Source organism: Triturus cristatus, chromosome 1_2 (assembly GCF_964204655.1).
Source record: "Triturus cristatus chromosome 1_2, aTriCri1.1, whole genome shotgun sequence".
Taxonomy (NCBI): Eukaryota; Metazoa; Chordata; class Amphibia; order Caudata; family Salamandridae; genus Triturus; species Triturus cristatus.
In genome coordinates this window covers 769,247,973-769,274,011 of record NC_140580.1, presented here as the reverse complement: position 1 = coordinate 769,274,011, position 26,039 = coordinate 769,247,973, and the positions used below count along the sequence as shown (strand labels likewise).

Sequence of the window (26,039 nt, the reverse complement as noted above, 5' to 3'; positions counted from 1 at the left end):
ATAACCAGGTGATGTTCATTTTTGCACGGTGACTGCTAGTTGCCAGGAGAATGCTCTCCCTTTTCTTGCCTTGTCTCCGTGCTCATGATTGGCAGCCATTGACCTGGTTTGGGGCATATGTACTTGACAAAGGTATGGATTGTCTTGCAAACAGAAATCTGGGCTCTTTAAGAGCTAGTTGCTGCTGTCTTGGAGGCTGTAGGCTTCTCAGGCTGTCCACCAGCTTTTGGCCCAGCCCCCTGAATCCATCCCTCTTGGGTGACACTTGTTGTCTGGCCTGTTAATATTCAATCTGGAGGGCGGGTGAATAGGTTTAAATTCAATTGAGGAAGGCTACCAACCAGGAAATAATATCTGGATCTCGGTGATCTCTCAAGGCCTGCATACAAATAATCTTTTCTCAGTCAAAAATCTAGCATTTGTGTACAACAAGCAGAGGTTTCTTCTCGCTTAACCAGAGGCCTCTATGACCACTTCCACAGTGTCCAGTTAGTTCTGTAAAACCATATGTATGTTTACATATCTGAGAAAGTTTTCTTTGTCTCTACACATACACTATTGGTGTGATCGCTTCGTATCGAGGTATCCTGTACTGTCTATTCATACCATATATGTTCTTTCAGGTACAACAGCAGAATGGAAAGGGTGTGCCCTCAGACTGTACATGGCAGCAAGGTAAGGCTTGATTGACATCTTGGGTACAGGAGAAGATGACACTTGACAGAGGGGTGTGTGCAGATGCAATACCACCCCCAAACAAATGTCCGGAAATAACACTTTGAAGCAAGTCACCTCAACTTTCGTTTTAGTAGCCGTTGCAAAAATGAGTGGCTTTCCCAGGAATTACAGTTGTTGGAATGTCAGAGAGTTAAACTGGAGACATGATATGTGAAAGTGAACTCGCCTCTGGACAGTGCTGAGAGTTTACTGAACTTGCAGCTGTTGCGCAAAATACATTTATGCCATAATTACGAATCAGTTGGTGGTAGACCTGACAGCCTTAAGGTGGTCTTCTCCCCAACTTTTTGCCTGCCTCATCCCAATTTTGGACCTCGTTTTTGGCTGGTACTAGAACTCTGCTCACTTTACCACTGCTAACTAGTGCTAACGTGCTTGTGCTTTCTCCCCTAAACATGGTCATATTGGTTCATCTCCAATTGGCACATTTAATTTTCTTATAGTTCCCTAGTAAAGTGGTAATACATGTACCTAGGACCAGTGAATTAAATGGTACTAGTAGGCCTGTAGTACTGATTGTGCCCCCCACTTAAGTAGCCCTTAACCATGTCTCAGGTCTGCCATTGCAGAACTTGTAAGTGCAGTTTACACTGCCATGTCGATGTGGCAAAATAAACCTTTTGCTAGGCCCAAACCTTCCCTATTTATACATATATGGCACCCCTAAGGTAGGCCTTGGACAACCCAGAGAACAGGGAGCAATGTATTTAAAAACCAGGACATGTACTATTAATTTTTACATGCCCTGGTAGTGAAGAACCCTCAAATTCATTTTTCACTACTGAAAGGCCTATCTCTCCCATAGAACAACATTGGGTTTACTTTATTACATTATATAAGTGTCATTTACGATTGGGAAGAGATAAACCTGCAAGCCTGGTTTCTCCTGATTCACAATTTAAAATCTAAACTTAAGGTGGCATTGTATTTTAAATTGTAATTCTGAAAATGCCGCTTTTCGGAAGTTGGCATTTTCCTGCTTTAGCCATTTGGTGCCTGACGTTGGTCTCTGATCACATGACTGGTGTAGTTAGCATTTGAGCTTTGTGTTATCCTCCTAGATAGCCACACACAATGGGAGCTTAGGTATGTCTCAATGGGCCATATCTGGCAGAGCTGGGCACAGCTTTGCTTATACCTGAATAGGCTGTGTTCTGTCCACATAAAGGGCTGCATTGCCCTCTTGTAGTGAGTCAGGAGCCAGGGTAGAAAGGGATGACATCTGTGCACTTCAAAGGTATGTCTTTGAAGTCTCCCCAACTTCAAAGGCACCACTGGGTATAAGTACTGGCCCTCAGGCATCACCACTTCACTACGGTTCTGGACCTGTGGATACTTTGCAGGGAAGGACTGCTGTACTGCTGAAGGACTGCCACTCTGCTGGACCTCACTCTGCTGGACTCCTGCTTTGCTGTGCTGATCTTCTGCCTGCTGCCCTCTTGTCGGGGTGAGAAGGACTAGACCTGCATCTTTTGACCCCAGAACCCAGAGTGACTTCAAGGGCTAGCTGGCTGGCCTTCTGATCTGAAACCTCAGGAACATAACAAGCTTCCAACCTCTGTACCTGGACTCTGCCATGTGTGAGTCTACCCTGCCAAGTGGTGACACCCCAGTCTTGGACCCTTGGAAGTGGGCCTAAGGTGCTTGCCAGTGGAACCGATGCATCTTCTCTGCTGAGTGACACATCCCCGAGCAGAACCAATGTTGCGTGGATTCAACCCATCGCAAAAGACTTGTATCGCTGCCACCTCCCACATCTTGGGATCGACACATCGACCGTGGGACAGCCGCTGCACAACGCTTTTCCCGACACAAGCTCCTCCCATTCCTCGTCGATGGCAGCCTTGACAAGGAAACTCCACATCGCAGCTTGAGCGCTCATCAGAACCAACATATTGCCTCAGCTGCACCTCGCATCCTTGGCACCAGACTGCGCATTGCAAGCCCAGTCGACAGCATACTTGACATAGATGCATCAGTAACTCGTAGTGCAGCCTCACTGTATCTCAGAACCGAAACATTTTCGACGCAGATCCATGAAATGCTCCGCAACAAGGATTTAAGGTACCATCTTCAGCGGGCCTAACTGGGTCCCTGTCTCTATCAAGGTCAGCCTGTACTTGTGACTTTGTTCCGGTCCAGTGTGACCAGATATCCTCCAATAGCGCGCTATTTCTCACTATAAACTTTAAAATTCAACTACTTCAGTTTCACTAATTGGATTATTGTCATTTTGGTCTTGTTTCATTTATTAAAGTTAGATCTATTTTTCTAACTTGGTGTGGAATCATTTTGTGTTGTGTTTTCATTGTTTTACTGTTTGAAGTGTTGCACTAATACTATAAACACTTCCTCTAAGGTAAGCCTGACAGCTCTGTGCCAAGCTACCAGAGGGTGAACACAGGTTAGTTTAGGGTTTGCCTGCTTCTTGCCCTGACTAGGATTGTGGTTGTTGCTTGACCAGGGCTCAAACCACATTCAACCAACAACCCACTTTCAGTTGGATTTAGGTGTCAGGATTCCATGTGTCCCGAAATATGTTTTCCGGTCAGTGTCCCTCACCTAAATCTGTCGAGAAAGAGTAATTTTGCTCAGGTTGGGTATAACATGTGGACCTGATTTCAGCAGGAAAAAATGTGGTCCTCTCCGGCCTGAATCATGTAACGCTTTCCGTACCCATTTACCACCTGCACTAAGCACCCAACCATGTTCCCTCTATGCCATAAGAGGGTTTGGGCAGAGGCAGCCGCCACTTGTGCCTGCAGCACATGCTGTTACCTCCAGCGATTTGCCAGTTGTTTTTTGTTCAGGATAGTAAAATCGGCCATGATGGTGTGACTCCGGAAAACCTGGATGTGGTAAAATGGGGCCAGCTGTGATCACACAGAGTAGCATGTCCCCCAAAGATGCCACTCAGTCTGACCCATAATCAGGGCCAAAATTGTTATTATATTAGCCTCCTTGTCAGCACATCCATTAAATGCTCATTTATTTCCAATTTTGCATTGTATAATGTCAACACTTTACTATAGAACGTCTGCCTCACGAGATTCCTGTAACAACATGTTTAGGCTCTCCTCTGTGGAGAACGCGAATACTTCCAGACCTCACAGTATGTCTTACAGTCCATCACAGGATCCACTGACCATACAAAGCCTACCCTCTCCCTAGGATTGCACTCATCAAGCTCCTCCCCTATGCAATTTCTGAGATCCTTCTCGGAATTAGGTACTCCCACCAAAGGACGCACATAATCAATCTTGTAGTATTACTTTGCGGTCTAAGCAAACCGATGAAGCAAGACCAACAGAGTGATTACCTGTTCTAGCATATGTGTGGCCAATGGTTATTTTGTTCTTCAATGTAGTCCATCACCAGGAAATGTTCTGGTGTCCTTTTTGCAGGATCACTAAACAGCTTATTTTGGGATTTCTAGACACTTTGCTGAGTCTGATGCGCTCTTAGAGATGACTAATCTGTCCATGTAGATAGAGTATTCTAATCTCGCTCTCTTCCTCAAGATCATCAATGGTTCATTCCATCCCTGTCCGAAGCTGGCAGAAGGGCAGTCATTCCACTTCACTTCTTATCAGGAGCCAGACTGAGTACACCCACTATTCGTGTCCTTGTTGCCTTGCTCAAAGAACTGAGACTAAATCAAACTTCTGCAAACATTCACTTCCACAGTGCATTATTAGGACTTTGCTCCTTTGCCGTGGTAAAAACACGGCTATCAAAACACAGTCGAAGTAAGTCCCAAGTCCTAAGAACATGCTTGTGCTGAAGACACCAATGTCATAAAATGGCAACTCTAACACACACATATTGCAGATGGGAAAAGAGATGAAATATCCACCAGACACTTACCAGACCATCTTGGCCTAGTGGAAATATGTGGAAAAACGAGCCTGGCTCTGGTACTCTACACAAACAATAATGTAGGACCTAATTTAGAGTTTGAAGGACAGAGTACTCGGTCTCAAACGTTACGGAATCCCCTGTCCTCCTGCTAAGTTTTGAGTCAGACAGAGCCTCAGTTTTCTGATGGTGGTGCCTCCCTGGTTCTGTTTTCGGAAAATGTACTTCGACAGTTAGGCAGTGTAGTGGCCATTGGAGTAAGGGCATCAGACCGCCCACCCCAGTATACATCGGAGGTCCTGATATCCCTTGTGTTTCTGTTCATGACCACCAGGTCAGATCTGGCAGTCACAAACAGAAATACCTAATAACTCACCGCCCTCATTTGTGCCTGCACAGGAACCACTGTGGTGCTGGCTGCTTTGAGGATATGCGGTAATCTCTAGATATGGTGGGCGGGAGTATTGCCAAAGTGATGGAGGTAATGATCTCCGCCACCCTGGGGAATGGTGGCCCGCTCACCAAACCCTAGAACAGGCCCAAAGTCTTTAACATATTTTTACTTAAGATTGTTTCAAGCCGACGCACAGTCAAACCGAAGTAATTTCCATAAAACATAGGGCCTGATTCTGATGCGGTTAGGAAATCCTCCCAATCTAATTGGTTTGGAAATGGTTCCCGCCCGACTCGGATCGGGAGAGTCCGACCGGCCGAGTATGATGCATCCGGATGCTTCCAGATACGATTTGGTTGGACTCCCATTGAATTCTATGGAAGCCTGTGTTCCTAACCGCATCGTAATCTGGCCCTCGGTCGGGAATGCACGTCCCTGATCCGATTTGGAAAGAGCAAATGCCATTAGGAGGCCTTCCTAACCGCACCGTAATCGGGCCCTAGGTGGGAATGCTTTCCTAACCGGATCAGAATCAGGCCCTTAGTGATGTATCATGTCTCTACTAAAAACAAAGGCAGATTCATTTGAGTGAGCCAATTATAGTCTTTTTACAAACATGCTATTTGTTGTTTTTGTCTTGTCATATTGTATGAGAATTTCTGTGTGTCTGTCTGATGGTTGTTTCATTCATTAACATGTAACGCTGGTATTGCATCTAGTTGGTTTTAGATTTCTAACACTTTACAATATTGCATTGGTTGGTTAAAAGCCTGTGATCCTGTCTGATGTTTTTGGCTAGTTGCTGTCCTGTGGTGTCATGTGATGCAGTGTCTGGTTGATGGTTGTACTGTGGTTCTGTGTTATGTTTATCTGATTGTGTGATATCAAGTAGCATTGCAAGGTGCGCATTGATGGGCGAAGTAATTTAAGTTGTCATATTTGCTTGACTGAAAATTGTATGGTGCTGAGTCTCATTGTATCTGGTTGACTCATGTCCCATGTTTGTGTGTGAGGATGTATGTTGTTATTTGATGTTCCATGTTGCTGTACAGTATTGCCTGGATTGTTGATGTTGTGCTGTTATATATGATATTGTCTGTCGTTGTTTGATGCCCAGCAGTCCTATATGATGTCATATCTGGTTGCTTGATATCATGTATGGCCGAATTAATTTGTATGCCATTGGCTCTTGTTGTTAGTTCTGCATGATATTCTATCATGATGCTTGATAACCTATTGACCTGTATCTATTAATAACTGGTTGCTTCATGCCCTATTGGGCCGTTTGAAATTGTCTGGTTTTGTTGTCCTTTGTTTCTTTATAATGCTGTATATCTTTTGTTGCTGTTCTGTTGAGTTGTCTGATATTGTCTGATAGGTTGATGTCCTGTGTGTCTGTTTAATGAATTTCAGTTGGTTGTCGTTTGTGTTTTCTTGATGTCCTGTGGTTTTGTGTGGTGCTCTACTTGGTGTGCTGATGTCACGTTTCTCAGCTCGATGCTATCTTGTGTCCTTTGAGGTTGATTAAAGTAGTGTCTTGTTCGTTGATGCTGTGTAGTACTGTGTGAGGCTGCCTGTGAATATATGATTTTAAGTGATTTAAAATAAAATTGAATTGATGTGGTTGATGTGCCCTGGTGTTGTTTGATGACGCATGTGGAGATATAGATGCCCATGCTCCTAAATTCAGTCCAGTTAATACCCCATTGTGCATCACAACGTTGTAGGTGGCCGTGCTGAATGATGCTACAGTCATCTGTCTCCTACAGGTATCTGCTATATTTGATATTCTGCTGTCCTTTAGGCGTTATGATATATATGAATGACTGATAACCTGCGGCGCTGTATCTTGTTGAATCCACTTGTGTGATCCTTGCGGCACAACTCAAATGTTTTTTATTGTATGGGTCTTAATCCTGCTATATGTGGCTGCTCCATTGTATTGTTTCATTTTTGTGTGTTATAATTGCTCTTAGACTGGCAGTCGGTTTTTTGATGCTCTATGACTGTGAAAAGAGATGTGGCTATCACCCAAGTGCATGGCATTTAGCTGTGTCTCCTGGTGTCATATCCTGCTCTGACACTGTATAAAGACCTATATTGCTTTAAGTAACCCCAGCCTCCCATATTACGTGAGGCTTTAAGGAGACCTGAACACCTCTGGAACAAAGAATATTTTTTGTGACCTTATATTTTCCCAACCCCTCTTATGTACTGTGTGGTGTGATTTGGTACATTGTATTGCCTTGTGCTTCTCTACAGCAACATATAGTGCTGAGAAGTGTTTTATGACGCCCCTACTGTTCTGTAGCATTGTCGAATATTGCACGTGCCTTTAGATTGCCATTTTCCACTCGCTGGAATTGCAGGATGTTGAGTGGTGCTTTATATGCCCCCTTAACCATATTTCAGACCACTTCCCTTTCTGTACCCTATGTGATATTGCGCCACTACTACTGCTATTACTGCTGCTACTACCTCTACTGCAATTGCTACTGGTGAATATATGTTCAAGCTCTCAGTACCTAAAAGGTCTTGAGGGTGCTGACTGAAAGGAAATGGTTTCTTGGAGCGGTGTGTGCGGGTCTGTGGAGTTCTGAGCTCCTTTTTGCCGCTGTGTGTCATTCTGTGTGACCTCATGTATGTCTGCATCTATCTGTTTGTAGGCTTCTGTAGCTCTTTGCCCTTCTTCTTCCCTGTTTGCTGTTGTAAGTGCCTTTATGTTACACCTACAGACCTCTGCTGCATAGTACAATGTCATACTCAGCTCTTATACGCCATGCACTTCTGTGGCACCTTTTGGTATTGTATGTGAATTTATTTATTCCCCATCCTCTAGCGTGGAGTCAAAATGTTCAAATGGCTTCTAAATGGTCCATTCTTCTGTCTGCCACTGTTGCTTGTGACCGGCTCCTCTTTCCTCATTCCAGGTTCCTCCCGAGCCCACGCTCTGGATGTGGAGGTCGGTGATGCGAGAAGGGATGAAGGCCAGCTGACATTCTTTCCTGCTCTGCACGATGGACTGAAATCCGAAGAGCTCTTCCACCAGTGTCTGGAAAGGGAAATCCTCTTGCAGGAGTTGGCAGAGAACGAAAAGGTACTATTGGTTTTGACTTATCCTACAAAAGAGATAAGAGGTATTACAGGTGAATGATGGAACCCAGGGCAGGGTTTGGGGGAGTGTGGAAGCTAAGCAGAGTTCCACAGTCAAGGAAATGATACATGTGCCATCCTAGCTGGTGGTAGGAGGTGACAAAATCTGAGCCTCAGCTGGCACACAATCTGCCGTAGACACAACACTGAAGGGTGACAGTCACTTTCCAGTCAGGTGTAAGTGGTCATGGGGGTTCCCTTACTGGCTGATTTGTAACATGGTAAGTACTCTGTTGTTTCTCATAGCATTTCCTATAAATCACTTGGCCCATGTGACTTCGTGGAGCTGCTTGTGAAGTCTCCTGTCTTCTTCAGCAAGGCAGGCATCAGATTTAGCCACTTGTGGCAATACAGCTATCCAAACCTCTTCGCGCCCACCTCCTACCTCATAATGCTGCAGGTAACAAGCACAGGATCATTGGACAGGAATCTGACAATGACTGCAATGGGAGACTATGTTGTATTTATTTACCTTGGTCCTCAGTCCCAGTGACTGGTGTCCCTTCAACAGTGGCATCATAAAGTGGTGAAGTGAAGAGAGAGAAAAAACTACTGCTGGGGGTACTTCAACTGAATGGGTGCACACACTCCTAAGACTGTCCTGCAAGCCTAGCAGCCCAGGTGAGAATACCTCCGAAGGGAAAAAGCTCTCTCGACAGGGTCAGCTGTTGCATCACATTAAAGGTTGCCATTTTTACGCTAATTTCTCAGTGATATCCCTTTGCCTGTTAGACAAATAGGTATACCTTCATTGAGGGAGTTTGGGGCTTGTAACCATTGCACATCTCAGTCACCACTTGGCTTTTCAGCACAGCTAGCCCTTTAGTAGGTTGCAAGCTGGTTGAATGTGTGCCACTATAATGGTACTTGTCATCCAATTTGGTATGCTTGGCCGTTTGTGTAAGGCATGGGTGATTAGTTGTGTAGTGCAGCCAGAGTCTGGAGCTTATTTTGTTGCAAATAACAGGAGAGGCTACTCAATGCACTGATGCCTGTTTCCTAATATTTATATATTTGATTTATTTATTTCAATTTGTGTGGAGCTGGTCATTACCCAAGAGGATGTTAGTGCTTAACATAGAGTTTAAAAATGGGGTACACATACACATTTACTCTTACAGAATTGTAAGCAGGAGGGAAGGTACAAGCACTTGGGTACAGCTTAGATTGTACGATAGATGATTTTACATTTAGACATTTTGTAAGATACACCATATTTGTGCACGATTACCCCCATTTTTACTGACTATATTGCTGTGTTTTTTTAACTCTGTATACTAGGCCACTGCTGGCCAATCCACAGTCTATGTGCTCTGACCCCCTAAAACATGGTAAAAACCTGCTAATCCCCAATTGGTATAGTTAAATTTCCAGTAAGTTCACAGCATGTGATGCAGTAAAATACACCAATGAAATGGAAAGTTAAATGTCACCCATGGACTGCAGCACAGGTGCGCTATTCACTGAGCTGATTAGAAAAACATGACGTGCATGTGTAGTCTGACTGCTGCAACTTTTAAATCTGCAGATAAGTCTGCCAGAATAACCTGTTTTAGAGGAAAGGAAACTACATTTAAATATAAACTAAGTCACCCCTAAGTAGGCCTCATAGCCCACAAGGTAGGATGCCTCATATTTAAAGGTGATTAATGCAAGAATTTAGAGCTGGGATGTTTCTACAATGACTGATGTCCAAAAGCTGCTTCCAATATACAGAGCTGGAACTAATACTATGACAAAAACGAAAGTACAACAAAAATGCTATTTTTGATAACTCTGGTTTGTGTTAAGCTAAAGAAAATGTAGCTTTTGCCTGTCTGCAGCTCCACTAGGCTAATTATCATCAGCCTGCGAGCAGCTGCCCATGTCAAAGCTTTCCCCTTAATGCGGTGTAAGAACTGCTCCCAGAGCAGACAGACACAAAATCCTGGGTCTTTTGATAGAAAGACCTTGGTGCGAGGTATGTGGTTCATCCTGTCTTGATATGGGCTTTTGGGGAGGGTTCTAGAATTTTATTAACTTGAACAGGGCCATTGTGAGGCCCACTTATTCATAGTTGCATGTAAGGGGAGACCTGGGAATAGATGCTCGGGCACCAGTTCAGTAGCAGGGGGGAGCTGGACCCAGAACCCGTTTGCTGTAGTTGAAGAGGAGGAAGGCGACTGCTCAAATCCTTAGACATTCCTTTAGCTGGGATACCACCCACCTCCAGAGGCAGGAGGGCTCTGCTATGCTGGATTTAAAATACAATAGTCCACAGTGGAATTGTTTTCAGTAAGACAAAAAGGATGTGCTACAAAAGTGGGAAGGTTTTCCCCAGGAACTTTTTTCCTCATTGGTCAGATAGTGTCCAGGAATCACACCCACAGACTGGACATTGAATCCTACAAAAGTAGCACCTCACTCCCAGGTCATCAGAACACATAGGCACCTGTTGAAGAGCAGAAGAGGTCTGGGCCTACTGTCTTTGACCTGTGTGGAGGGCTGAAGTACTAGACCTGCTCTTCCCTGTCCCAAGGACTGAGAAGTGTACTACAAGAGTCAGTTGGCTGACCACCAGTGCAGCTACAGGGACACATCAAGCTTCAAGAGGAATTTGGCCCTAAGGTCCTAGTAGCTATCAAAGTGACAAAGAGGAAAGGCTCCAGAAAGTTTGGTAAGTGGTGACTTAGAACATTTTGGACTTCTAGGACCTCGGAGCTTCAATGGGAACTTGCAGCAAAGGCATCCAATTTCAAGAGGATTTTGTCAGTTACAGCTTCCAACTTGCCCTGTTTTAGGGTTCTAATAAAGAGACTAAGTCTGAAGTTAGAAATTTTGAAAAGAAGGCACAAAAAGTATCCTTCCAATGAGAGGACTTGGGCAGGCATGAAATTTGAATTCCAACTCAGAGTTTTTTCCACCAAAACAAACTGCTATACTGGGACCTCGTCCAATGACTATCTGACTTTAAGAGAACTTTGATGGATACAGCCCTCATCTATGCCCCGCTGGAGGATTTTGGCTTCCAAGTGAGAAGGATTTTTTTTTAACTAGGAAAACTTGCTTGATATATCCAATTCTGCACCACTGTGGTCAGCTTGAAGATACACATAGGTCCAGGTCAACCTCAGGGGCGGAACACCAGGCCCCCGCATCCCCCGCAGTGCGGGGGAGCCCCCGACCTGCAGGGGGCCCCCTCAGCACTGTACTCACGCTGGAGAGCTCCGGATTAAATCTGGCGCGGGGGCCCCTATGTGTACCTTGCAGGCCCCTTCAACTTTCGTTATGCCACTGGTCAACCTCAAACAGTAGATTTTGATTAGCACTTTACTTTTTCGTGGTGCTTCTTCCCTAAAACCTTAAAAAATCATATCTCCAGTTCCTCTTATTTGATTTTAATCATTTTCTGTCATTTTTCTAATTACAATTTTCTCTATTTTTTAAATTGGCTGTGAGATATTTTATTGTCTTGTGTTTTGACTTTTTTTCAACTGTTTTATACTTCTAAATATTTTACACACTTTTCCTTGAGTTACGCCTGCCTGTTCTGTGCCATAGCTACCAGGGGTTGGACCCAGGTTTATTTATTCAACTTGTGTGTTGAGCCTGACATGAATGTAGACTTATTACTTGGGAAGGACACAAATCCATCATATCTTATAACTCATTTTCTTACACATTTGCATATTTACACTTTTGTTGTTACAGAGGTCCGTACAGCCAGTCATTTGATGTGTTTCAAAAGAGCTAAAAGTTTCAGGTAGTTATGATGGGCTCTGCTTTTCAGTCCAAGAGAAGTGAAGAAGTTAGTTCGGGAAGTGGCTATCAGGTTAAAGAGTTGGTGATTTTTCAGGTGATTATGGAAAGTGGTCAAGGATGGGTCATGTGTATTCCTTAGAGTGCAGTGGCAGCTCCTCGAGGGAGTGCTGTGGGGCAGCTGGGCGGGGGAGGGGCAGGGTGGGGCGTAGTAAACTCTGGAATATGGCCAAACGGAGTTGGGTATATAAATAAATAAAATGAATTACATTGCGCGTGCTGCAACGCCAAATCGGCGTTGCAGCGCGCAATGTCATTTGTTTTATTTATTTGTTTATATACACAACTCCGTTTGGCTGCATTCCGGAGTTTACTACCCCCGCACCACCGCCCCGCAGCACTGCCTCGAGGAGCCGCCACTGTTAGAGTGACTGTACTTTCAGAGGAAAACCTACGAAGGAGTAGGTTTGTGTGGAGGCTTTCTTGCAACATAATGGTTCCAGTTAGAGATTAGTTGTCCTACGAAGATGTCTTCTTCTACCTGAGTGTTTTGCTTATTTATTTATAGAGGATTTTGTAGCATACGCACAAGTTTCAAGCAGGTTTGAGAACTACTAAGCAAGAGGAAAACATGAGGAAATGGGGCATCAAACATGCACTTTCATATATTAGATTCATCATATTACATTACATGTTTAGCAGGTAGCCTGCTGGGTGGCATAGCCTATCAACATTGCATTGTGAAATTCTCTAATATATTCTTGACTTGAGAAGGCAATAGCTTGTGTGAAATTTCAGTCTAGTATCAGTGCAATACTCAAGGAATGATAGAGGCAAATGTGTGTATCAGTTCTTTTGTGCTCCTCTCTGAACCTTAACTCATTGGGTGATATTCTCAAGAACGTGTTATAATTATCGCAAAATTAGCTTAACGCAACTTTGCACATCGCAGTCTATCGCGGGAAAATAACACCATGGTAATGTGGCATTCTCAAGCCGGAGTACCATGCGATAGGCTCATGATAACACGTCAAATGTCTGCAATAAAGGCAATGCGACGCCTCAAAAATGCGAAACACGAACACAAAAAAAGCTGCGATGAGGCCAACAGCGATACAAAAACCAGCGAGAACCAACAACAGGCCTGCAATTCCCACACGTTGTGCGGGAAAATTAACTATGAAGGCAGAGTACAAAAACCGCGAGATTACAATGTACGAGCACATCCGTGACGTAGAACAAATGACCATTGTCCCGCTTTACATAGGCATCTTCACACAGACACAATGTACATTGACATGCAGTCTGCATGTAAACTGCGCCAATGCAGACACAGTGAGACCGCAACTCCCCTTCACATTGCAGAGGGACAATCAACCCCTCCTGCACACAGACGTGTCATGCCCATGATCATCAATTATGACTGCGCGGACGAATGTAGGGGCAGTGACTGCCGCTTAAGTACATGTTGCCCATGTTGTGGGACTTGAGTCACAGGGGGCATCCCTGCATCATGGTGGAACATAACTGACCCCAAAAGGAGCACTGTTGTCACCTGTAGGTCACAAATGGCATACAAAATGGAATGATCTTGGACACATGTGAATCGCCGAAGAGTGGGATACCCTACTAACTGTGACACACAGAACTGGCAGTCCGAATACGTGACACCCAAAACAGCCTCTCTGCACAGAGGTGACACACCCACCATCCATGAACACATTATAAAATCGTAATCAACACATGTCGCACTCACACTTGTCTGAGTGATGTGCCTGTACAGATGAGTGACATGCACTTAGGGAATGTCATTTTGGATTCCATTTATTTGCACATGCTGTGCCTGTGGTTATACTGTACTGTCCCATGATTGCCAAGGACTGTCACAATGTGACGTGCTCATCTGAAGAAATTTGCAATTATGGTGTCCCTGCAGGCAATTCCTGCTGCGGCTGCAGTGGGGTGTGGTCCACCTGCCTTATCTTCATCATCATCGTCCGATGCCTTTGGAACTGGTATCCATTTTGCCTTGCTGCGTACAAATATGTTGTGCAACACACAACATACAACGATCATCTTGCACACGATGTCTGGGCTATACACGAGCCTTCCACCAGTGATGTCCCGGCACCTGAAACGTGACTTCAACACGCCAAATGTGCGTTCCACGATGCCTCTGGTGCGCTTGTGGGCCGCATTGTACTGCCTCTGGGGCTGTGTGTTCAGGGCTCGGAGGGGTGTCATCATCCAAGTGCAGAGTGCATATCCTTGGTCACCTGTAACAGTGCAGAGAGACATGAGTCAATAGTTGGTTCTGCATGATGTGTTGGCAGGCTCACTGGTTCATTGGTGTCTGATATGTGTGACTTTGTTTTTCCTGTATGATATGTACTGTTTGTTGCAAATGATCGGCATCAATGTGTATTACGTAGCCTCCTTGCTGCTCCTCCCTCACTGAGCCTATTCACTAGTGTGCGCAGCGCGGTTGCATCACTTGCACACCTACGGCACACCATTGTCATGCCCGTCTGCGCATGTCCACAAGCCTGACAAGGACACAGTGATGTTGTGCGCTGAAGGTGTGCGGCCACGTGTGTGTAGGCCTTTGGTAAGGATGGGGCGGACACAGATGTAGAGTACATGCCTGACTGAACTCGCCCTGCGGTTGAGGGTAGACCTTAGGCTTATGCTGCGGAAATAGCGACACACACAACAGTTGGTATGTATGATCCCAGACCCCGGGCGGGCTTGCTCACCCTTATGTACCCCTTGGCTGTGGCCGCACTCCGTGGTCATCCTACATAGCAACATTGCACATTGCGTCACAGGTGGCGCAGACAGTACACCAGAGATACACGCATCAGTTACCTCTTTGTCAAGGCCTAAACTCAGACATGCCCAGGGCCACGTGTCAAATGACCACACCCCTACGCCATACTGCCGTACTCCGGTCCACTCATTTACGCTCACAGGGGGGTCCGACACAGCCACATGTCCCAGGTCTGCCCCACTGCCTGAGGTGACTAGGTTGCGCACGGTGTACACAGCACAATGAGATGTGGTATGGCCAAGGGCCCTCATGCATACATAATGACCACACAGACACACAGAGATAATTTATAAAACTAGCTATGGGCACGTGCGCCCAGCACCTTTTATTGCCAGGGTAACACATTCAGTGACGCCTGTGCTGGATGGGTGTTTGGTAGTGTAAGCAACCCCTCAGGGGTTGGTTGGTACTGGCAACAACTACAACAGTGATCAGACAATCAGAAGTTCAATGTACAAACAGCAAGGGTCCATGACTTGAGCTGCACAGAGTTAGTAGCCCCGGATGCACTATGGCCACACAGGCACACCCGCAAATGACGGTGACTTGTGGTGCACTGAGATAGGGCCACGTGAACTGAGTGGGTCCTCGTTGATGTCCAAGGAGAATGTCGCGGAGTGTTATGGGGGACAGTGGAATGTGTCCATCCAGGGCATGATGCAGAGGGCAGAAGCAAGCAGAAAGGCATTATGGAGGAGGAGAATGCCCACTGTCTCCTTTTTCCCACCATGTCAGTATCAGCTACATGATGAAGACAATCCCCAGGCCATAGACTCAGACACCAACAATGGTTAACGGGTGAGTGCCCATGACTCCTGTGGCACAGTCAGTGGCACCAGAGCTGGAAGGGGATGCAGTCTGCGATGAGGCCGGTACAATGATATAAACTCTGCAATGAGCAAATCAAGACTCAGTTTGAATTGTGTGTCCTACTCGACCGCAGTGTGTGCCAGAGGCAGCGGTCAGCATGGGGCACCCGCTGTGCAGCCCTCTCCTCCTGGATCTCTAACACACGGCGTTGACATGGCATGTGGAGGAGTTTCCTGGTTGGCAGAGGTGGAGGCACACGAGCTAAGCGGGTGTGCACCCTCCGACGATGCCGTGTCCTGCCTGGGACAGACTGGATTGGCTTTGTCTGAGGCCTGCTGGACCGATGTGTAGGCCTAAGGCAGAAGTCCGCAAGGGCCCACAGACACGTGTGGTCGGAATGCTATGCACAGAGATGGTGACACCACATCGAAGGGAGTATAGGGATTTAAACAATGCCATGAATATGTACTCTGCCACTGTGTAATCGAGACTCAGTTCCAAATGTGCAACCTACTTGTCTGCTGTGTATGCCGGTGGAGTGTGTCAACAGGAAAGGAGTACTGCGGGCCTTGCTCGCTGAGGCAGCGCTGATCGAAGGAGGCTGCCAGAGTCGCGGGCCTCTGGCTTGGAGATAGCACAATTGATTTTGTAAACGTGGACGTGGATGCTGCGGCCAAACGGTGGCACAATTATATATTGGTGATTTATTCACCGGCCGTGCGGCACGATCTGTTAATAATTGCGAAACAGACGTAGCCCGTTGGAAAGTACCTTTCCCTGTGGTATAATTATACCAGGTTCAGGCATCACTTATCCTTATGAATATTCTTTGAACACTATCCAAATGCTGAAAATAATAAAACGTTGGATTGCTCTCAGAAATAGAATTTTGGTCGCTCTATTGATCTTTCCTGTCCTGATGATGACCGCATATTTATAAAACGTTTTTGATAATTATTATGTATATGGGTCTCCCTTGTTCTCTCTTTTTCTTTTCTTCTTTTTCCTTCTTTTCAATTTGGTTGTTTGTCTATAATGTGTAACTGTTTGTGAGTTTTGTACTTTTTTAGTAAATTGGTTCTTGAACCACTGTTTGGATTATATATTGGAGATAGCACAGGCACGTGGTGGGCACTCTTGGAGACACTCCGGTGTCGGCAGGTGAGCAGTGAGGCCTGGATGCGCAGGGGCGGACAAGACTGGTTCGGGGAGCAGCGGTCTGGGCTGCGGCAGGTGCACAGGATCGTAGGCACCGCCGCTCACGTCTTTGGCCTTGTGGCGGGGTGAGAGGCACCGCCCTGGCAGACATGTTGGCCATTCCGGAAGAGAACCACGCCCAGGGCTACGTGCTTTTTATTCACACCCCTACACTAGCCTGGCGTACGCCTGGTAAGCCCAATCTGCACATGCTTACAGGGGGAACGTAACAAGCTACATTTCCGTGATCTCCCCCACTGGCTGGGGTAACATGGTTGCGTCCCCTGTCCACAGTGCTATTGACACCAGCATTATATGTTGACATGGATATGTCTGTGGTCTGCATACTGCAGTCTGTCCAGCACATCCACGCCACACTTGACAATGTGTGCATTCTCATTTATGGGTCACTTGCCTCCTTCGCACATGCCTGGTTGCCACCTATCTTCACATTCCGCTGGTGTGTGGCTGATGTGCCATGATGTTGGTGGATTATGTACATGGCTAGACCAGGTTGCCACAGTAAGTTGTGCTGTTGTGTCTGGTGGGTGGGCATGTTGTTTGGCATGTTGTATGTGGGTTTGTAGCATGTGCATTGTCAGAGTTGTGAGTTGCATGATTGTGGAGTTGCGGTGTGTGGTGTGTTCATTTGGTACTTACCAACGAGCACTGCATTTTTGTAGGTGCGATCCTGGAAGCGCCGGTTGATGATGGACTGTCGGAAGATGTATGAGTCATGCACACTGCCTGGGTAGTTGGCAACGACATTGGTGAAAAGTCCCCGGTGGTCCACTATTGCCTGCACATTGATGGAATGCGTGGGCTTTCTATTGTGGTAATTGTGTGCAGTGTCTGCAGGGGGCACAAGTAGGACATGTGTGCAGTCAATTGCCCGCAACACGTGCAGGAAGCGGGCTAGGGCATAGAAGCCTTGCTTGGTCTCCAGCTGTTCCTGCGCAGTGTGTGGGAAGTACCAAGCTGCTGATGGCATCCAGGACAGGTTTGAGGAACTTGGGTAGGGCTTGCTGTGACACTCCTCCGACTCTGGCGATAGTTGGTTGGAATGTCCCAGAGGCCAAAAGGTGCAGCACAGCCAGCAGCTTTGTCTGCGGAGGGATGTTGTTTGTCCGCTGTGTTGGTACCGTCAGCCTGTGGGCAATGATGTTCAGGATGCGGAGGATGGTTGTCCTTTTGAGCCTGTAGTGGGCAATGACATGCTCTGGTGTTAAGTCTGTAAGTCTGTAAGGTCCGCTGTCTTTGTCTGCGCTGCCTTTGTGGTGGTCCGGGGGGGGCGGTGGGGTCCGGGGGGGGGTGGTCCCGGGGGTGGTGGTGGTGGGTGTTGTGGCCCTGTTGGTGCTCCGAGCGGCATGATGAGTAGCTCCATGGCATCTGTTGTTCTTCAGGTGTGGCTGTGGGCTGGGCTCCCTTTATGCTGCAGGTTGTTGTCTGACTTTGCACCAGGTCAGAGCAGGTGTTAATTTTCTGCTGCTAATGCGCCTTATCGCATGTTTTGTGTGCTTATCACCGATCGGGCTGGTTGTTGTGAATGTTGTGGAGTGGTGTTGTTACGGCTTTTTGCTCGGGAACGCCTACTCTGCATCTCATTAGCTTTAGTTGCCGGGATCATCCGTGGCGATGTCTTTTGCGGCTGCTATCGCAGGTAAACTGGTGTTATCGGCTGTTAGCGCCAGCTTGTGAATGGGGCAAAAAATGTATTACGACTTTGGATGCGCTAAAGTGCTGATAACTCGGCGATGGGTCCTTGAGAATATGCCCCATTGTGTTGTTGTCTGAGTGTACGGCCTCCGTTGTTCCATGCTTTAGGTTCAGACCCTCCTCTGGATTTACCTTCTGCACTGTTTTGGTAAACTATGCTTTTGTACCTCAATTATGTGTCGCAGATCTCAGTGACTGAACACCTTACTCTGGCTCTGTGCGTCATTTGCAGTACCTTGAAAGTGACTATTTATTTTTTGGGTAGCTAGTGAATGAGCCCAAAACTGGTGGTATATGGTATGATCTTTTCAGGCCTAATCGCCACCTCACTACTTAGTTATAAACCTGCTAGAGTTCTTTTTTGAGTATTTGTGGGAACTGGAGCACGTGAGGGACCTTTTTTATGATTGGGAACTTAAGGTGGCTGCTATCGAGGAGCCTGTTTATTTGCATGAGTCTTCTGGGTCAAAAATAACTCCCAGATCGAAAAGCCAAGCAGAAAAGGACAAATGTTACATGATACAATAAGCTTTTTAGGAATCAGGAAATCAATGATGGAGTCCAACCAGTGTAACAGATTTGGTGCTTAGTGAAAGAAAGATGTTGATCGTTTCTAAAACCAGGGTTCCTGAGAAATTGGTTTCTGAGGTTTCCCTGGTAGACTTTATCATTCACAAGAAGGCTGCCAGAACTCTCAGACACCCATGGACAGAAATATTCTGCCCAGCAACTGCCCTTGTCATAGTATACTAGCCCATCAAGGCCAAGTATGACAGGGAGCCGGACAAATGTCAACAACTCACCAGTGAAGCTAATACCCAAGTCATTAACCCCTTCGGTGCTCATGACGGAACGGTTCCGTCATGAGCGTCGGTTGAGCTGTGCTCATGACGGAACCGTTCAGTCATGACCACGCCCGCGCAAGAAACAGTCAGCGCTCAGCGGGAATCGGCGCCGCATCGAAGGGGTTAAAGATCCACCAAGTAACCCCGGCCAAGAGAAGGGAGGTTTGTAGGCACTAGTGGCCCGCTAAAAACCCCTCTATCCACTCTCCATCCCTCCACTGACATTGACTTGAAAATGTAAACAAAGTTGTAACACAAAGACGTGAGCCCTTTCCAAAGGACGCTGCAAAGAAGGCACACAGACCTATGTTTTGGATACATAGAACAGGGTGGGATTCATATGGTTTCGACCCTCTTCATCTGTAAGTGCTGGGCACAGTGGGGTCTCTCTGCTTGAACTGCTCAGCCTTTCTGCAGCTATGTTGAATTTCAAAGAAATACTATGCAGCATGTTTATCTTTATTAAGTGTGACAACTATTTCCTAAGCATAGACCTACAGCCACCTCCTGGAGTTAGCCTTGACTAATTGACCAGAGCTACCAGAGGACAAGCAAGGAAACTAAGAGTGTCTTTGATAACCCCTGCAAGAAACTGCACCCACGAACTTCGACCGTGAGGAGAAACAACAGTACAAAAATCTGCCCCACAACATGGAGAGAAGGTCTGACAAATGTTATATAAATACACACACGCACGCCCTCATCCATGCGCACACACAGACAAAAGTGCATACAAATGCAATTCCAGATGTTTGGGCCTAAGATAGCCTGTTTAAAACGGGCTTTATTATTTAAACAATTAAGAAATGGTACTGGGATGTCTGGTGAAATCAAGTATGGGAAAGCAGGGTGGGGAGACTTATGGAAGGTCAAATTGGGGGACTGGTAATGAATTGTAGTTCAACTAATGATAGTAGGCCATGTTTTAAACACGCTTTCCTCATTTCAAAGGCAGTGTTTTGCCGAGTCTCCGGAGGTGCTGTCCACGGTGCTGATCTACAGAAGTTCCTGTTGTCCATTAACCCGGTGAATGCTGGGGAATGTAGATAGGTTTGTGGCTCGGTTACCAACCTTGGCTTCTACTTATCATGGTGTGCAGGCAGCTGAGCCTAGTCGGGGTGGCTAGGGAGGGCTTTCTAATGCATTGGCTAGGATCATACCCCACGTAGGCTGCAATCCCGTAATAGAAGCAAACCGTGATGAGGTTTAAGTACACCATTTGGCACACAACGTCAATGGCGGTTTCATTCTCTGAAGGTCACAGGTCACTCTTGAGGCCTGAGAGGAGTGCTCACCGACAGATGTGACTATTGCCGTCCTGCGAGGCCGTCTTAAGTAGTGGTCACTCAGGGGGTTCTGTTACTCCACAAATGGATCCAGTCGATATCTCAGTGTCACCAGCTACAGAAGGTGATGGGGCAGACAGCCTGCTGAGCCCGTGCGCAGGTTTGCCCTCGATCAGACCCTCCAGCTTTTGGCGATTTTGAGAATCGCTCATTTCCCGTGGAGCACGAAGGCTGCAATTTTCAATAGAAGGTCTGCGAATATAGACAGCCTCGATTTTTGATCCATGTTGTAATATCTGCACGGCCATTTATTCCGCACACACTCAGGCCAACGTTTTGTGCCTGTGCGTGCTTCCAATATACCTACGGTGCAGAGAGATCAGTTTCCCTGCTCTGCACAAGTTTTGCTGCCGCCTTCCGTCGAAGGGGGGGGGGGGGGGGGGGAGGAGAACTGTGGGCCGAGAATCGGAGGGCAGGAATAACCCGAGGACTGGATCAGTGGCCGGAGTCAGAGGTGTAGCCCGAATGTGCAAAACATCCCAATTTCTAGTCTTTGTTTGGCATTTCCCTGAGCAGTTACATCTTGTTATGTTATTTAATTCAACCAATGGATACACATGACTATTTAAGGTTTAATATGAGTTATTGACATTAAAATACATTCACAAAGTGGGATGTTTCTAATCACAGAATGTCCCAAATACACTTAAAAGTGGAAGCACAAGCCATTTGTCTCCGAGCCATGCAGTTTCTGTCGTCAGCACTTCTCCCTTTTTCCACAAGAGCAGTTCAAACATGAATGGCAAAATATCCTAGTTTGCAAATGTTATCTGTATAATTATGACTCTGACATATTTGCCACATAATACAACATCTGCTGCATAATCTGACAATTTTAATTAATAAATTGTAGCTTACATGGATCAAAAGTTACTTAAAATGTGACTTGTGTTGCTGCAAAGTGGACGGCCCTTGCAAAGGTTGACTGATCACCTTCCTCACTGCTGCATTTGTATGTTACACTGGTACTAATAAGGAAAAATCTTTCCAGAGACTGTTAGTATGTGTAAAAATTCACCAAAAATCAAGTATCAGAAAATATACTGCATTACACTGCAGCCTTTTTTTGCTGCATAATTTAGTCAACACTGCGGCATCATTTTGACCACCTGGATGCAACTCAATTCAAATTACGCACTAGACAAGAGCAATATGTTGCCTAAAAAATAAAGTAAGAACATGCTGGAAAAAGCAAACACTCATAGGGAATGCAAGATTAAGTAAACCATGGTTAACTTAACGCTTTTACACTCACTATTCAGAAATCAGTAAGTGATTTTGCCTAAAAAGTTAAGGACATGACTACAGGGCCAGAAAGGAACCTATTTCAATGTCCATTGCTCATATCCTTACAAAACGTAAGCAGTGTGGTTTAAAAAGACCCCATCCATGAACACAGAGCAGCGGTACGCATTTTGTTTTCCATTCCACCCATCAATCAGGCATTGCAGTACATCCAGGATTGGTGCACTTCCCCACCCGGGGAAAACACTGCTGTTCAAAGAAAGACAAGAAAACAAAAGTAGTGCTCCACTGGCAAACTCTGTAAAGTGACGTTAATGTGTTTGGGTGTGAATAAAATCAATCTGGCCACTTTGTGACAACTCTGTCTTGCTTTATTTATTTTTCATGTTTTGAACATATTATTTCTGAGGCTACACTTTGGAATAGAAAAATTTCAAAAAAGACATTTCCAGCAAAAGTGGGTTTTTTTGGGATCAATTTCAAGGGGAACAAATAAACGAAAGGAGAACAAAGAGGGTGAGAACAGTTTCTTGAAGTCACCGTTTTCAGTAAGTGAAGAGGAGCTAGACATAAAGAGAGGCAATAAGAGGAAGAAAGGGGGTTGCAGATGCCATCAGCAGAGCAGAAGTGGACACTCTCCTTGTCTTCTCTGGGCAAGAAGGAAAAGACAGAGTTCTTTTCCTTCTCTGCCCACCCTGCCCACCCTGCACGTCCGCCTCTCCACGAATGGCCATGAATGCGAGCCTTATCTGTATACCTTGGCTATTTTTGTCATCCTGGGACGCATATTTAAAATAAAAAAAAGTTGGGGAACAGAATCTGTTGATTCAAAGAAGTAGGGGCACACCATGCCCTGCTGATCTCACCCACTTCGACCACTGCTGCTATGACATTTACATCAGGTAAGGGGAGAACGAGTGAGGATGCCAGGCCTGCCTCTTTCTTATCTATTACGCACGTTGCTGAAACCCACACACAAAGGCTTTTGTTTTTTTATCTCCAACCCATTGTCTGTGCACAAATAATAAACAATGGGTTACATGTATGCATGTTTCCATTCACAAACGCCTGATTCTGAGAATAGGGCTGTTTAGGACCTCAAAAACACATTTTGTGATTTACAAATCCCAATTTGTGATTAATCGCAAATTGGGTTTTGCAATTCGGTATTTGGAAGGGGTGTGTTGAAGGCATCCCTTCAAAAAACTGAATTGAAATGGTTGTATGAATGTTTTGTGACTGAAATACGGTCGCAAAACATTCACAATTTACCGTCAATGGAAAGTTGGTGTAACCCATTCGCAAATGGGAAAGGGTTGAAAAAACAGTTTTATGAGTAGGTAGTGGTCCAAGGGACCACAGCCTAATCCTAAAAAATGAAACTTCAGAGTTATTTTATTATTTCTTTTTTGGGTAAATGCACCCTGTTTTCCTTTAAGGAAAATGAGCTGCATTTTTTACATATATATATATATATATATATATATATATATATATATATATATATATATATATATATATATATATATATATATATATAGCTTTATTTAAGAGCAATCATAGACAGTGGTGGCTCCTCCCCTATGGCGGAGGAGTGTCGCACGACTGCTTTCAAGCAGTGCGAGAAGAGGAAACATAACATGATAACTTTTAGTGATGATCATTTTATGTTTGTGTTGCTTTGCATGAGGGCGGGTGGCGGGGGCTGCTCTGCTCTCGGAGCAGGACAGGGGAGAAGTGGTTTGTCCAGGACTAAGTGCAAAATGAATGTTTGGATGGCCCTCTGGGGCCGCCCAAACCAGTCATGCGCACTTTCCCTGTTCTCTATGCAGACTGCATTACAGCCTGCATGGAGAACGTGCCCAGGCCCCTATCCCCTGTTTGTGCATCAAACCAGGACGCTCAAAACCAATCACAATGCTGCACTGCAGCATTGTGATTGGTCAGGGGATCATGGGTGCCTACCAATCACAATGTTAAATTGCAGCATTGTGATTGGTCAATGGGGCCTAGCTGTGCCTCCTGTTCTGCGAGGAGAGCAGGAGCAGAGACACGGAACCCAGCGGAAAGGTAAGTTGATGTTTTATTTATATTTTTATTATGCGCATCCTCGCGTGAAACCCCCCCACCCCCACCACCACCCGCGAACCATGCCGGCTGCCCCTGATCAAAGACATGGTTGTCTGCTGACCAGCAGGGCAACATCCCTGTAATGGCAGCAAATCATAGTGTGTCACAAATTGTAGCCTACCTCCATATTTTTAATGAGGTAGGTCTATTTGCGACCTACGATGATTCCCTAATGAAACTGAAAAGAGTTTCATACATTAGGAATAGCAATTTCCTAATTATGATTCGTAAAAAATGACAATTAGGAAATGCTATTCCTGACTTTCGTAAATCTAGCCCTTAGATCCAGGTGTGTTTGAGTTTCATAAGAGGTTCGCAAAACGCAGATTTTAGATTTAGAAGCTCATCTCCAGAGAAGACTGTGGTGGTTCAGGGGGAAGACTTAATTAATGCATCTGTGTGACCATATATACAGACCCTCCTTAACACTTTGTCGGGGAATTTACCCCCTTTAGTGAATGGTCTGACTCATGCACGACAAACATTGTCAGCTTTAGTGCTTCAATCACAGACCACATTACTGGCATAGTCTAAAGGCAGTCACACTTGAAATGGAGCGATTTCAATCAATTTATGAGCATATTAAATGTGTCGCTCCTAAACGCTCATTTCCTTTGATAATGTATGTTCAACAATCATAGACACGTTCTGTCCTGTTGTTTTCTAGTATGGTTGCAGACACTAAGAATTAAGGTGGAATCCAGTGAGAACATTTAGACATTAAGATATGTCTGTTGTTGGAAAAAAAATATTAGAATCAGTTTAATGTAAGTCAGCTTAAAAAAGTACTGAGGCTCAAAATGTATACAAAAAGAGAGATTTGATGTTTTCAATAATGATCTTTAGTGTACAAAAAACTGCCCTACACACCTCTCTCTCTGCTCAGCACTGTTTACTTTAGAAAAACAGATCATAAGAATGAAAAAAAAGTTTTCGTTATCCATGCGTTCTTTGAACTGCAGCTGCAATTATACCCCATGGCCTGTATTTCACCATGGCTGCTGTCTTAATTCCCAAGTGGTCTGTAATACGGAAATTAGAGATGGCTTTTTATATGAGGATTGCAGATTCCAATGTTTTATAGTTCAGTATTACGATGAGCCTGCAGAAAGGGGCAGATTAAATCATAAATAAAAGTCTCTAATGCTGGTAGTTCAGAGTCCTGATTCCACGAGGGAGCCAACCTGCAGGTCCACTCTTCATGCACCTATGCGTAGACAGAGAATATGGAGAATATGGTGTGCGGTCTGATGACCCAAAGGTGGATGTGTCTCTGGTCCACAAATTCCTGGGTTCCAGACCAACTCTTGCTGTGCCAGCAGTGTCCCTAAACCTCAGCTTTGGTTCGGACATTCATGGAGTTGGGTACAATTGTCACCGATGAGTGGTTTTTATTTACATTCTCATGATTTGTAGGCAATTTGAAATAGTACTATGTACATACAAATAACATTTTGTGTATATTTATTGACATTTTCTCATTGTGTATTTTCTGAATAAGCATGTGTATTAATGCCTATGATCCACCTTTGAGTTATGGTCACTGCTCTCCTAGCTCTTTGACATGGTTTGAGATCAATGAATCTCCCAGATTGCATGCTCGGAGAGAGAACTAAAAGGGAGGTTTTATGCTAACTTTATCCAACACAATTCCTTGTATCGCTTGTCTTCTCAATAGTTCAGTCCATCATCCGCTCACCGTTGTCTCTCTTTCTTCCTCAGATCTCGTTGAAGTTGGCAGTAGCACTTGTTGAAGGACACACAGTATCGGAAGGAGTGCTGCTTTTTGGCAAAGAACATTTCTACATGTGCCAACATTTCACCCTCTCAATACTCGGTGATGTGTACTGCACCAAGCACTGTATCTCCAGGTAAGATCTCTCTCCCCCACCACTGCCTCTAGCCTATGATGTCTACAGCGAACAGTGATAGATTGCAACAGTCACGACATTGGTCCACCACTGGTGAATGCATAGATAGTGTCTTCTGTCTTGTCTGTGCAGGAAGAGGATGCTCTATCAAAAATAAACCCAGATAAA

At 45.3% G+C, this 26,039-nt stretch overlaps 1 protein-coding gene across 2 annotated transcripts in view; it reads left to right on the top strand.

Annotated features, from left to right (window-relative positions):
• Positions 1 to 26,039, top strand: part of WDFY4 (WDFY family member 4) — an 821,140-nt gene that overhangs the window by 538,705 nt on the left and 256,396 nt on the right. For both annotated transcript variants that reach the window (XM_085608765.1, XM_085608766.1), the window contains 3 exons: positions 624 to 675; positions 7,921 to 8,087; positions 25,723 to 25,871. In XM_085608765.1, coding sequence (XP_085464891.1) covers positions 624 to 675; positions 7,921 to 8,087; positions 25,723 to 25,871 — 368 coding nt within the window. The remainder of the gene's footprint in view (positions 1 to 623; positions 676 to 7,920; positions 8,088 to 25,722; positions 25,872 to 26,039) is intronic.